This window comes from Acomys russatus, chromosome 10, assembly GCF_903995435.1.
Source record: "Acomys russatus chromosome 10, mAcoRus1.1, whole genome shotgun sequence".
NCBI lineage: Eukaryota > Metazoa > Chordata > Mammalia > Rodentia > Muridae > Acomys > Acomys russatus.
Window position 1 is genome coordinate 5,077,232 of NC_067146.1, and position 13,740 is coordinate 5,090,971.

The window sequence follows — 13,740 nt, forward strand, 5'->3', positions numbered from 1 at the left end:
AAAAAAGAAAATCAGGACTTTAGTCATTTTAGATTAGGGGTTATCTTTCTTTAGTCTGATGGATACAAGGATACAAGGGATGGGATAACCATTGAGAGGTAACAAGAATAAATTAATAAAAAAATTAAAAATAAATAAATAAAATACTTCAAAAAAATAAATAAAAATAATGTCCTGTTCTGAGGTGCTGGAGGTTGAGGTCTCAACGTCAACTTTGGGTGGGGCAGGGAGAGACATACTTTATATCGTAGTAGATGACATGGGACAAGAATTGACTTACAGAGGTTCCTGTCAGACTATTCTCCTTTCCTGACTTCCCTATTTTCTGTCTCCAGCTCTTGTTCCTCCATTTCTTCAATAGTTTGGGCAGAACATATCCTCTTTTCATTCAGGAACATGTCCCCGGCAAAAGACAGGCTCTTTTTAAAGTATCTACTTCTTAGAAATGGTCTGATGAAGACATCCAGCCTAGCCCTGTGTCCACGTGACCCCTCATGAAGAATCCTAAAGGGCTCTGACAACAGGATGCATATTTCTCATTCTGTACCTTTGTCTTTCTTCTCTTCCCAAAGCTCAACCTTTGGCCCTTTCAATGTACTTTGATGAAGATGCTTCCCTCTACCTTAGAAACAGAATGGAGATCATGTGGTGGGACAAATCATCATGCTTTATTAATTCCTTCAAGTAAAATATTTTCCAGAGAACAGCATGATTAACATTAACAGTGGAACAAAATGACTCACGGTGATCACATTTTTAAGTGATTAATATCTCAAAAATGTTTCTCTGTGGAAGAACTTTCCATGTTCAGTATTCATCATGGAATGGGTATTCAGGGTGGTCGCTCCACCTGCCAAGACAACCCCCCAAGAGGAAGACAGTTTGCTCTAATGGTGGCACAGCTGGGTCATTCTCTCCTTGTGTTATTTGTAGTCGCTTGCCTTTTGTGTCCCTGTACTTCTTGCTCATCTCTCCTTAAGCAGCGCCTTTCCACGATGTGGGCACACACGTTGTAGATATGGAAAGGCTGGTTACAGCTACATCATTTCACCCAGAATAAAACAGGACAAGAGTCTTGCCTGCCTCTGCTTGCATTCAAAGTGTTACTGTTTGTGATAATGATAATGATGACCCTATTTTGTATTGTTTATAATAATAAACATGATGATGATGATGACCCTACTTTTTAATTAATAAAGGTGAGAATGTCTACAACAGTCTGGAGTGTGTATATTTCTATCATGGATCATAGCCAAGATTTAGCCCTCTGCAAGTACTACAAAAATATAAAACAAACAGGGTTCTCCAATGTCAGAGGTCGACAAAACAGCATCAGAGAAGAGTTATAGTTCAGTACCTTTCAAAGATACAGGCTTAAAAAAAATTAATGGAACTTAATCCTTGTATCACTTTGTTGATTTTCTAGTTGTTTTCTGCAAGAATGAGTCATTTTCTTCTAGTATTGTTAAAATTGGTAGTATTTCAAATGTAAATCAAATAATGTTACAGTAAAAGAAAATCAATAGAATGGCAGATTCAGTCCATATTATTTGCTCTTAATTGAATGATATTTTTCAGTAGAAATAACATATCTTCAAAAACTATTGATTAACTTATGGCTTAGTTTCCAGCACGACATTATGTGTGCCTCCATTTTCTCATGTGATCCGAAGCTGGGTGGTATGTTTTAATGCCCAAGCAGTATTCTCCCTGGAAAATTCACATTAAGGAGCTGCTTTATTACAGTAATTTTAAAAAATCAATACCACTCTGTCCAACATACTTTCTAACCCATGAAAGGTAGTGAGATCAATCGCGGTCCAACTCTGTGCATTATCTTTAATGGGTGCTGTGCAACTCCTTGCTTAAAGAGAGGACCAACAAAGTTGTGGACAATATGATTTGAGAAAACAAAAAGAATAACGGGAAATGATGAACAGCAACAAAGTCTGTGCGTACCAAACACATAAGTCACACTAGTTTTAATATCAAAGATCTGCAATGTTTAGGGAACAGAGGCTTCTTCAGTGCCTTGGCTGAGCTTGACGACATCCATATATACAGTGTGAAAAAGTCTCATGGAGAAGATAGCTAATAGGTGGGGCTTGAAGCTCTAAATTATTTAAAAGATTTATCTTATTATTTTTATGTGTATAGGTGTTTTGGCTTCGTGTACCACATACATGCCTAGTACCTGGTAAAGCTTGAAGAGAGTGTCAGAGTCCTGAGAACTGGGGACACAGATGATTATAAGCCACCATGTTGGGCTGAGAATTGAACCCAGGTCTTCTGGAAGAACAACCAGTGCTCTTAGCCTCTGATCCATCTCTCCAGCCTTTTTTTTTTTTTTTTTTTTTTTACTTATGTATTTGCTTTTGAAAACAGGACCTTCAGTAAGTAGGTCTGGCTAGCCTGGAGTTCACTAGGTAGACCAGGCTAACCTTGAACTCACAGAGACCCACCTGCTTCTGCCTCCTAAAGACTGGGATTTTAGGTGTGTACCATCACGCTCAGTTTATTTACTTAGTTTTGGTTTTGTGTATGTGTGTGGGTGTGAATTTGTGTGTACCCAGTGGATGTAGGTGTCTTTGCTGGCCAAGGGAAGGGTTTGGGCCCCTTGGAGCTGGAGTTATTGATGGTTGTGAGCTGCCTGATATGGGTGCTGGAAACTGAACTCAGGTCTTCGAAAGAGCAGCAAGTGCTCTTAACCACTGGCTATCTCCCCAGACCCAAAGTTCTAAATCTTACAGGCAAGAAAGTATTTGACTAAAACTTTAGGTTCTTGGGTCACAACCTGATAGTCTTTTTACTACTACACAAGCAGATTTTTTTTAAATGAATTTTCTCCAATTTTGATATTTCTTTGATATTTAGTTAGAAGCAAATGGTGTTATTTCAGAGTTTGTTTTTTTTTTTTGCTGTAGCAGGTGTGGCATGGACAGTTAATCCTCCATGCCTCTGTGTCTCTGTTTCCCTAAGTGTCATCTGTTCACCCAGGCATGTCTAATATTCAGAACACAGTGCTCATCTCTCATCTTGGTGTTCCTATAGGCACAGGTGATGGTTCTGAGGAGCCTAATTGGCACCACGTGGCAGGCACTACCTGATTAGTGATCCCAGGACACTTACATGAGCAACTGCACAAAGCGGACATTCTTGTTCAAGGCTTCGATGTCCTTCATTTCTTCTTCAGTGAGAGAAAAGTCAAAGATCTGAAATAATGGGAATAGAGGAGAGACTATTTATAAAGAAGGAGTGGAGACAGTGAGGAAGAGACCCAGCATCTCTGTGAGTGTCTGAGAGAACCAGGGTCCTTTCGGGGGTGGGGGGTAGTAGGGGGTAGCAAAGGGGGGGATGGGGAGACAGCTTGACCTTCTGCCCTCACTTTTGTCTTGGAAGCAATTCCACTTGGGACCATTCAGAATCAATGAGCAGTATGCATTAGAAAAAAGTGTAATGTTCCACGTGTGAAGAATTCTTATTTTTCATATAAAACATTAGTTTTTAAAATATAGACTATTGCCTTACACACTGAAAAAACTATTTCCTAGTCCTTAAATTTGTTTTATTCTTTTGATTTGTGTTTCCCTAGTGGCTAAGGAGGTTGAACATATCTTTAAGTGTTTCTTGGCCATTTGAGATTCTTCTGTTGTGAATTCTCTGTTTAGGTCTATACCTGGTTTTTAAAATTGGGTTGTTTGGTTTGTTGATGTCTAGTTTCTTGAGTTCTTTATACATTTTGGGTGTTAGCCCTCTGTCAGATGTGGAGTTGGTGAAGATCTTTTCCCATCCTGCGTGCTATCATTTTGTCCAATTGAGATCCCATCTCACACCTGTCAGAATGGCTAAGATAAAAAACACAAGTGACAGCTCATGCTGGGGAGGATGTGGAGAAAGGACAACACTCCTTCACTGCTGGTGGGAGTGCAAACTTGTATAGCCACTTTTTAAAATCATTATGGCAGTTTCTCAGAAAATTGGAAATTGAGCTACCCCGATACCCAGCTATATCATTGCTGGGTATATCCCCAAAAGATACTTCACCAAACAGCAAGAATATTCATTCAGCTATGTTCATTGCAGTTTTTATTTGTAATAGCCAGAAGCTGGAAACAACCTAGATGTCTCTCAACTGAAGAATGGATAAAGAAAATGTGATACATTTACACAATGGAGTATTGTTCCGCTGTTAAAACAAACAAACAAACAAACAAACAAAAACAAAAACAAAAAAAACGATGACATCATAAAATTTGCAGGCAAATGGATGAGACTGGAAAAGTTCATCCTGAGTGAGGTAATCCAGACCCAGAAAGACACACACAGTATGTACTCAGCTTATAAGTGGATATTAGCTGTAAAGTAAAAGGCAATCGTGCTACCTTCCACAAAATCAGAGAGGCTAAGTAACAAGGAGGGCTTAAGCGCGGACAGGAGGATCTCCCTGGGAAGAGGAAATAGAACAGATTTCCCAGGTGGACTGGGGGTGGGTAGAGTCGGAGACAGGATGGATCAGATGCGTATGAGGGGATACTGGAAGAAACGACTGGAATTAGGGGCATTTTGGAGGCGAGGTAGAAACCTAGTGCAATAGACACTCCATGGAATCTACGAGAGTGACTGTAGCAAAGGCTCCTAGTAGTGGGGACGTGGGAGCTTGAACCGGTCATCTCCTGTAACCAGGCAAGGCCTCAAGTGGAGGGATTGGGTCACCAGCCCAGCCACAAAACCTTCGACCTACAGATTGTCCTGCCTTTAGAGTGTGCTGAGACCGGAGCCTAGCAGAATCATCATCAAAGAGACCAGAGGGACTTTATCCAGCAATGACAGGAGCAGATGCAGAGCCCCACAGGCAAACGTTAGGCAGAGCTAGGGAGTCCTGTGGAGGAGGGAGGAAGGACTGGAGGAACCAGAGGTGTCAGGACACATCAGAAGAACATGCCTCGCAGCATCAGCTGTGCGGGACTCAGGGACGCAGCATCAGAGCAGAGATCAGAAAGCTGTAGGCGTCTGACCCAGGTCCTCTGCACATATATTATGGCTGAGTAGCTTGATGTTCTTGTGGGAATCCTAACAGTGGGAGTAGGGGCTGTCCCCAACTCTTTTGTCTATTTGCAGGACCCTTTTCCTCCTACTGGGCTTCCTTGTACAGCCTTGATGTGATGGTGTGCGCCTGGTCGTATTGTAGCTTGTTGTACCATGTTTGTTAGATGTCCCTGGGAGGTTTGCTCTTCTCTGAGGAGAGGAGGAGGGTTGAATCTGAGGGAGGGAGAAGGTGTGGGGAGAAGGGGGTAGGGGAGGGAAACTGCTGTCAGGGTATAATCTATAAGAGAAGAACTTAAATAAGGGAATAAATTTGCTTATTCTTTTTATCCTAATAATAATTTATTGTTATATATTAATAATATGTTATATACTAATATATAACAATGTATTCTATATTATGATATATAATTATTATGTTATACAATACATTATAATATAACAATTACATTAATAATAATTATTATTCGTGGTTTTTTTTGAGACAAGGTCTTGCTTTGCAGCTCAAGCGTGTCTGGAACTTGCTAGGTATCTCAGGCTAGCCTCGGCCTCACAATCTTCCTGCCTCAACCTCCTGAGTGTTGGGGTCACAGGTGTGTGCCACTATTTCAGCTTCTATCACCATTTAAAACTCTTTTTAGGTTTTATTACAATTATTTTCTCTCTCACATTTATGTATTTAGTGTGTGTATGCATGTATACATGCACGCATGCATGTTGGTGCACAAATGGAAGTCAAAGGATAACTTGCAGGAATTGATTCTTTCTTTCTACCCTGTGGCCTCTGGGAATTAGATTTTTGCTTGTTTTGTTCTGTTTTTTGAGTCAGGGTTTCTCTATGTAGACCAGGCTGTCCTGGTACTCACTCTGTGTAGTCCAGGTTTGCCTTGCGTCTGCCTCTGGAGCACTGGGACTAACGGTGTGGGTTACCATGTCTGGCTCCTATGAGTTCTTTTTTAAGTGATGAAAATTCTGCCAACCAGTGTCTTTACCCTGCTCACTAGCCAGTTGTTATTTTTTCCTAGCTTTTATACTTTGTTGTTATGGGACATCTGATTATTGTACACAGAAAACCTAATTGTTAGCAAAATATAAAAGCGCAGAAGGGAGATCCTTGAGACGGAGGATGTCAGGAGCTGCTAGAAGTGGGTCATCACAACACCCAAGAACACTCTCCAGGAGCAAGACAGCAGACACCGCCATCACTCCACATTTCCAAAGGTAATTCTCTCACCTGAAAGTTTTCTTTGATCCTTTCGGCAGTAAAGCTTTTAGGAATGACAACCACCCCTCGCTGGATGTTGAAACGCAACACAATTTGAGCTTCTGTCTTGTTGTACTTTTTCCCCAGTGAGGTTAAGAGTTTGTCCTTTAACAGGGGTGGAGGAGACATATTCACCCTTGGGGGTGTGGAGAAAAGAAAAATACATGTCATCTGGAGATGAGAGGCAAGAGTTCACCAATCACCCTGCTGGTGTCCTCATTCACTTGGTCCCTGCCAGGACACTCAAGTCACCTACGGTTAATTTCTCTGAATGTAAATCATGGAACAAAGGGTTGCTTGTAGCATAGCAGATAGAGAGGCAGGTGGGTGGGGCTGATTCAGAGGGCAAATAATATATATGTATATACACACATACACACGTGTGCTTACACACATACACCTCTCTCTTTGTGTGTGTGCGTGGTGGGAAGAGTCTTACAGAGAGCTTGGTCTACAGTAGAAAGGCAAAAGGACTGGAATAGAGGAAAGTAGCTCAGCTCTTGCAATCAAGGTAGACATTTTCCTAGAGCTCACTGGGTTCCCTCAGAGCCATTGCCAGTGTGTGCCAAATGCAACAGCTTAAAAGCTTTCAGAACACGGTGGCAGAAACTCTGCCCAATAGTGCTTCAACATCTCCTGAGCATTTCTTACATGTCAGGCAGTAACAGGATATGCCACACGTTTAATGTAATTAACAAGTGAACCCCTCACCGAGGAAGGTGTCATGAGTTCTTATTTGTTTATGGGGATCTTGACTTGAAAGGCCATTTTTTTTTTTTTTTAAATCCCACAGGCAAACAGAGTCCTCCCACTCAACTAATTCGTGCTGGTTTTGCGCCCCATCCACATAGGAGACAATTCTTTTTTTTTTTTTTTTTTTTTTTTTTTTTTCAGATCATGTGGAGCTTGGATTTTATTTAGATTATATTTTTTTTTAATTAATTTATTCTTGTTACATCTCAATGTTTATCCCATCCCTTGTATCCTCCCAGGAGACAATTCTTGAAGAGAATGCAGTATTACTTACCACAGTGGGTTCCGACAGGTCCCTAAGGGGCTATATGCAACGATAACAATGTCATGGTGCTGGCAAAATTTCAAGAGTTTTTGTTGGGTGAAATATGGGTGGCATTCCACCTGTGTGGTTATATTAGAGAGCTGCATTAGAAAGCAGAGAATAAGAGTAATGTCCACAATCAAATGCAGTTTCACATAGCTTTCAAAGGGCTATTCGGGGGCTGCTGCGATGGCACAGTGGTAAAGGCTCGTGCCACCAAGTCTTGTGACCTGAGTTCAACCCCTGGTATACAGATGGTGAAAGGATAGAATCAATTTCTGCAAGTTGTTCTCTGACCTCCACACATGTCACATACACACACACTAATAATAATTTTAAAAAAGCAATTGAAAAATTTAAAAACCACAAGCATAAATAGTTACCCAGAAAGGCTGAACCAAGGTGCTCTCATTGATACCCTATCCCTTACATAGAGGGACATTGTAAAACACATTAAATAAAAGTGTGATAGTGTTTGGTTTTTGTTGTTGTTGTTTTGTTTTGTATTTTGTTTTTTTTTGAGACAGGGTTTCTCTGTGTAGCCTTGGCTGACCTGGACTTGCTTTGTAGACCAGGCTGGCCTTGAACTCACAGTGATCCGCTTGTCTCTGCCTCCTGAATGCTGGGATTAAAGGCATGCAGCACCACACCTGGCTAAGTGTGATAGCTTTTTAAAGGACTTATGTTATTTTTATTTTATGTGTATGAACATTTTGCCTGCATGCATGTGAGCGAGCCACATGTGTGCACTGCCTGCGGAGGCCAGTAGGCAGTGTTGGACTCTCTAGAACTGGAATTACAAATGGTTCTGAGCTGCTGTGTGGGTGCTGGCAACTAAACCTGGGTTCTCTACAAGTCTGATACCAATGTGTTTGCATCTAATAGAAAAATCACATTTAAAATAAGCCTTCTCTGACGGTGAACTGAACATTTTCTCCAACTTTAATATTCTTGGGAGTAGTGTTCTGTGAATTCTCATGTTTACTTTGCTAATTTTCTGTTAAGTATTAGAGGCTTCTTTTCCCCCATCAAGTATTTTGATTCATTTGTATTCTTCTTTTAATTCGAAAATATATGGATTTTTTAATATTTGAAAATATAAAAAATGATATAATATTTAAAAATTTCAGCTTCTGTTTTTGTTTGCTCTTTGTTTCCAGCTGTTTTTTCACCCTCAGTTCTAGAGACTTAACTCGGGGCCTTGGGCAGGCTGGATGAGCATGCTGCCACTCGGCTACATCCCACTTCTCCTTCCAGTGTTTTTACGTTCATCCAAGTTTTTGTTTTCCTTTTTTTTTTTTTTTAAGATTTATTTATTTATTTATTATGTATACAGTGTTCTTCCTGCATGTACACGTGAACACCAGAAGAGGGCACCAGATCTCATTATAGATAACTATAATAATTATATATATAATCACATATTATATATATATATATATATATATATATATATATATATATATATATATAATCATTATAATCTCATTATAGATAACCATCATCATGTGGTTGCTGGGAACTGAACTCATGACCTTTGGAAAAGCAGTGCTCTTAACCTCTGAGCCATCCCTCTAGCCTCCAAGTTTTCTTTATAACTCTTCCTTTTGTATTCATTGTTCCAGAAAACTAAATTCTTCTCTTGTATTTACAAAAGATTTCTGCCTTTTAACCTTGGAGTGTGCTGTGAGGAAAAGCTCTGGTTGTTTCTAAAGAGCTAACCATTTTTCTCAGACCATTGAAAGATTCGCACCTTTGCTACTAGTTTGTGTTGTTTAATTTTTAAAGTAGCTTTTTTTTTTAGTATACCTTTTCCAGCCTTTAAGTATTTGTTTTCTTTTATTAATTTTCATCTTGGTTCACACTCCACCCTTTATATATCATTTAATTTTTGAGATAGGGTACTGATATTTGCTGGTCTCAAACTCCTGGCCTGAAGGAACACTACTACCTCAGTTTCCTGAGCCTTGTATTATTTTAAATGTTCTATATTATGTCTTGATTTGGCAAATCTCATTTTCTTCTTATTACTTTTCTTCTTCAAAAAAATTTTTTTTAACATTTTTACATTTTTTACATTTGCCTAGATTTGAACTTTCAAAATGGCTTGTTTTGTTTCTTCGAGACCACTCTTTCTTGTTTTGTTTTGTTTTTTGCTTTTTGAGACAGGGTTTCTCTGTGTAATAGCTCTGGTTGTCCTGGAACTCTCTTTATAGACCAGGCTGGCCTTGAACACACAGTGCTCTACCTGCCTCTGCCTTCTGAGTGCTGGGATTAAAGGCGTGCACCACCATGTCTGGCTGAGACACTCTCCTGCTTTGCAGCCCAGGCTGGCCTCAAACTTACCCTTCTCCAGATGTGCCTGCCATGCCTTTTTTGAGACAAGGTCTCACTCTATAGCATCAAGGCAGGCCTTGGACTATACAGCTTGGACTGGCACCTAACTTTCTGTGTAACCCAGGCTGGCCTTGTATTGGGCCCTTTCTCTTAAGACTGAAAGAAGATTGGTCTAGAGTCTTAGGCTATGATTTCTGTGGAGCACCAGGAAGACTTCCTGCTATAAAACCTAGAAGCCTTGTTATCATTTAAAAACCCTACTGGGTACCTCCTCCCAACACAGTGAAAGCCACTCTGCCCTACCTGGTTGGTGACTGGCTTGTACTTGAGTCCTGGCTTGTTCAGGATGAGCTCCAGCTGCCTGCGGTTAAAATTAGACACCCCAAGGGATTTCACCAAGCCAGCATCTTTGCAAGCTTCCAGTGCCTGTAGGGTAAACACCAACAGTCAACAAAGGCATTCTCAGGAGGCAAGCATGAACATGTGCGTGTGCACACCCACCCCGCCCCCACCCCCAAATAGACACATAGTATAAAAATCAAAAGAACAGAAAATGCGTTTTGGTAGATTCCATTGTATGTACATGCTAGTAAGAATCATTTACACTATTCATTTATAAACACCTTCAGTGGAGTGCTGATAAATATTTATTTAACATGCAGCTATCCAGGGCAGGGAAAACAAAAACAGCCCAATTTATGGGATTTGTCAAGTCCTGTGCTGTCACTTTATCATTAAGCTGTATTCAAGCTAGCAGAGTGACATCCCTGACCGTGGAGCTAGAAAGAGATTCACAGAGTCAAGTTTTGCAAACTGGTGTGAGCTAGTTTCAGCACACCACTGAAAACACAATCTCCCCGACATTGACTTGCTCTGGCCTTCCTTTTACAATCTTGGCATCCTATTCTATAGATCTATTTCAGTTTCCCTGCACTGTTCCACTGGTTCAGGTGCTGTGTTGTATAATCTCTGTAACAATGTAATAATTTTTAAATTTATTGTAACTCTTTCAACTTCTTTTTTAATTATTTTTATTTTTATCATATTTTCTTTTTAAAAATATTTTATTAATTTATTCACATTACATCTCAATTGTTATCCCAACCCTTGTATCCTCCAATTCCTCCCTCCATCCCGCTTTCTGCCTACTCTCCTCTTCTATGTCTATGACTGAGGGGGACCTCCTCCCCCTGTATATGCTCATAAGGTATCAAGTCTCTTCTTGGTAGCCTGCTGTCCTTCCTCTGAGTGCTGCCAGACCTCCCCATCCAGGAGACATGGTCAAATATGAGGCACCAAAGTTCATATGAAAGTCAGTCCCCACTCTCCACTCAACTGTGGAGAATGTCCTGTCCATTGGCTAGATCTGGGTAGGGGTTAATTAATATTTTAAAATTTATTTTCTGATGGGTCTGGAAAGATGGCTCCTAGAGGACCCAAGTTCACTGTCCAGGAGCCATGTCACACAGATCACAGCTGCTTGTAACTCCAACGCTCTCCTGGCCTTCATAGGCCTCCACGCATGGCATATGTTCACATAAAAACAAGAAAAAAATCCTTGGAAAGTAATTGAAAATTTCATACATGTATACAATGTTTCCTCATTATGTTTCCTTCCTTTCTTTTTTTTTTAAAGTTCTTTGAAAAAAATGAAAAAAAAAGTTCTTTGAAAGCATTGCAAATATTTGTATTTGCATATAAATTTTAGCATTAGTTTTTTAAAAAAAAATTTTATTTCAATGAGTTTTTTGTTTGTTTTGTTTTAACCAGGATTGTATATTGAGTCTTCAGGCAAGTCTGGTGAAAATTAACATCATAACATATTGAATATTAAGAGATGTGGTATATTTCTCCATTCATTTAGATCCTTGATTTATTTAGTTATGCATTATAGTTTTCAGTGGTGAAAGCTTATGAATATTTTATCAAACTTCTAGCTAAATATTTAATACTGTTTTTTAAGAGATTCAATTTCTAATTGTGTGAGGATAGCATATGGATTGCGTGTAGTTGGTTTTATTTCCTTTTTGTCCTATGAATTATTTATATGTGTTTCTCTGTTCCTAAATATTTGATGCTTTCTCAGATATCTTTTGATTCTTAGTTTCAGATTTAATTCCAGCTTAATAAGACCACACACTTTGCATAAGTGAAATATTTAAAGACTTAGAGATGTTTTGTGGATGAGAAAGCAGGTCATTGGGTCACATTTTCTGTGGGTACTAAGAAACTGGCATTCTGTTGTAAGGTTTGTTTTGTTTTGTTTTAGATTTACTCATTTTTATTTATGAGTATGAGTATTTTGCCTGCGAGTTATCTCATCATCACGTGTGCAGTGCCCACAAAGCCCAGAAGAGGGCATCAGATTTGCTAGAATTGGAGACAGGTGTTAGGTGCCCTGAGGAGGCTGCAACCGAGACCTGGGTCCTCAATAAGAGGAACCAGTGCTCTTAACCTCTGAGCCACCTCTCCCGTGCCTGTCCTGCATTTTGGTGAAGTGTCCTGTGAGAGCATATTATGTCAAGAGGTTGAACATGCATGAATCTCATAAATCCCACAGGTTTTATGTGTAGTTATTATCTTAAGTAGTAAGATGGTTTTGAAATCTTTACTTATAAACATGCACTGCTCACGTTCTCTGTTCTGTTGTGAGTGGAGGCTTCCTGCCCAAACATCTTTCTAGGAGCTTTAACAGCACCCCCAGGTTTCTCTGAATTAAGACTAACCTGATATATTTTTTCTATAGCTTTTTTTTTTTTTAAACCAAAGTGCTTCTGTCTTTTACTTAAAATTGTGTTTCATGCACACATGCACGCATAGTGAGACTTGGTTTTCTGCATTTCGGCAAACTGTACCTTTTCATTGAGACACTTACAACGCACATATTCTACGGTTATTGACACCACTAAGTCTTCTAAATGGGCATTCATTTTCTCTTTTCCATCATTTGTTCCCTTCTTTCCCTGCCTTCTTTTTTAATTATTTATTCTCCCTTTGTCCTTTTACTGTTGTATTTACTATATTCTGGAAGGTTTAAGTTTTTGTTTCCCTTCTTTCCCTCCCTTCTTTTTCAATTATTAACTTTTTATTATTCTCTTTTATTCCTCTTTGCTGTTGTATTTACTATATTCTGGAAGGCTTAAGGTTTTTTTTTTTTTTTTTTTTTTTTTTTCACCTAGTATTTCTCCTTTAGTATTCTGAGACCTCATTATAACTATTGCGGAAAACTTAAAAGAAATGTGTTGTCTTTTCCATTAGAGGGTTAAATAAGACAAGGGAAACCCGTTTTAAAAGACAACTCTAAAAATAATACCATTTAGCAAAAAAAAAAAAAATCTCTTCTCAGGTCATAATTTTCCTGGAATCTACATATATGTTCAAGTTTACATTCTGTGTAAGGCTGGGTTATGCTTCTCAACTGCTCATTGGCTTTTAAGCCAGCCAATCGCATAAGAGTGTAAAGCTGGGCCTGACTGTGTCCATCAGATGAGGCCCGGGACCCTACAAGTTAGGACTAAAGCTGATGCGATTGCTTACTTGCTTTAGTACCGATACGCCTTTCTGCAGGAGGAACCTTTTCTGCATTGATGAAGTATCTTGGGTTGTGTGGTTGTTTTCTTCAGGCCCCAGGGCCCTACTCCCAGCACCGGGCAGGCGTGGGTTTCTTTCTTCCTTTTCTGTATTCTATGACCAACTCAGTATCTTTCCGTCTCTAAATAGCGCTGTCTTCTCTGGGATTCTAATTTTACTCTTTCTATTGCTTAGCTTTTCCTTTCATGTTGAAGTGGCTTCTGTTTTGTTTTCTCTCTTCTTCATGCTAGGACATGTCCTCATTCTGATTCTTAAATACTATATCCTTTCTAATTCTGGGCTATTTCTAATATGAATTCCCATGTGTTTTTAAGTGTTTCCTTGTTAGTGTTTTTGCTTGTTTGCCTAAGTGCTTTTGTTTTTCATTGCTGTTGCTTTTTATTTGTGTAGCTGATTATTGCTTTTTAATGTCTTTTATTACAAAGTTTCTTGGTCCTCTGTTCTGTTT

General features: G+C 39.4%; 1 protein-coding gene across 1 annotated transcript in view; it reads right to left on the minus strand.

The window, feature by feature from the left end:
• Positions 1–629: 629 nt before the first annotated feature.
• The window catches only part of Akr1d1 (aldo-keto reductase family 1 member D1), a 39,011-nt gene continuing 25,900 nt past the window's right edge, over positions 630–13,740 (minus strand). The window contains exons 5-9 of the mRNA XM_051151721.1: positions 10,005–10,127; positions 7,335–7,444; positions 6,278–6,443; positions 3,130–3,212; positions 630–850 (exon numbers count right to left, since the gene is read on the minus strand). Of these exons, the coding sequence (XP_051007678.1) occupies positions 808–850; positions 3,130–3,212; positions 6,278–6,443; positions 7,335–7,444; positions 10,005–10,127 (525 nt within the window). The 3' untranslated portion in view covers positions 630–807. The remainder of the gene's footprint in view (positions 851–3,129; positions 3,213–6,277; positions 6,444–7,334; positions 7,445–10,004; positions 10,128–13,740) is intronic.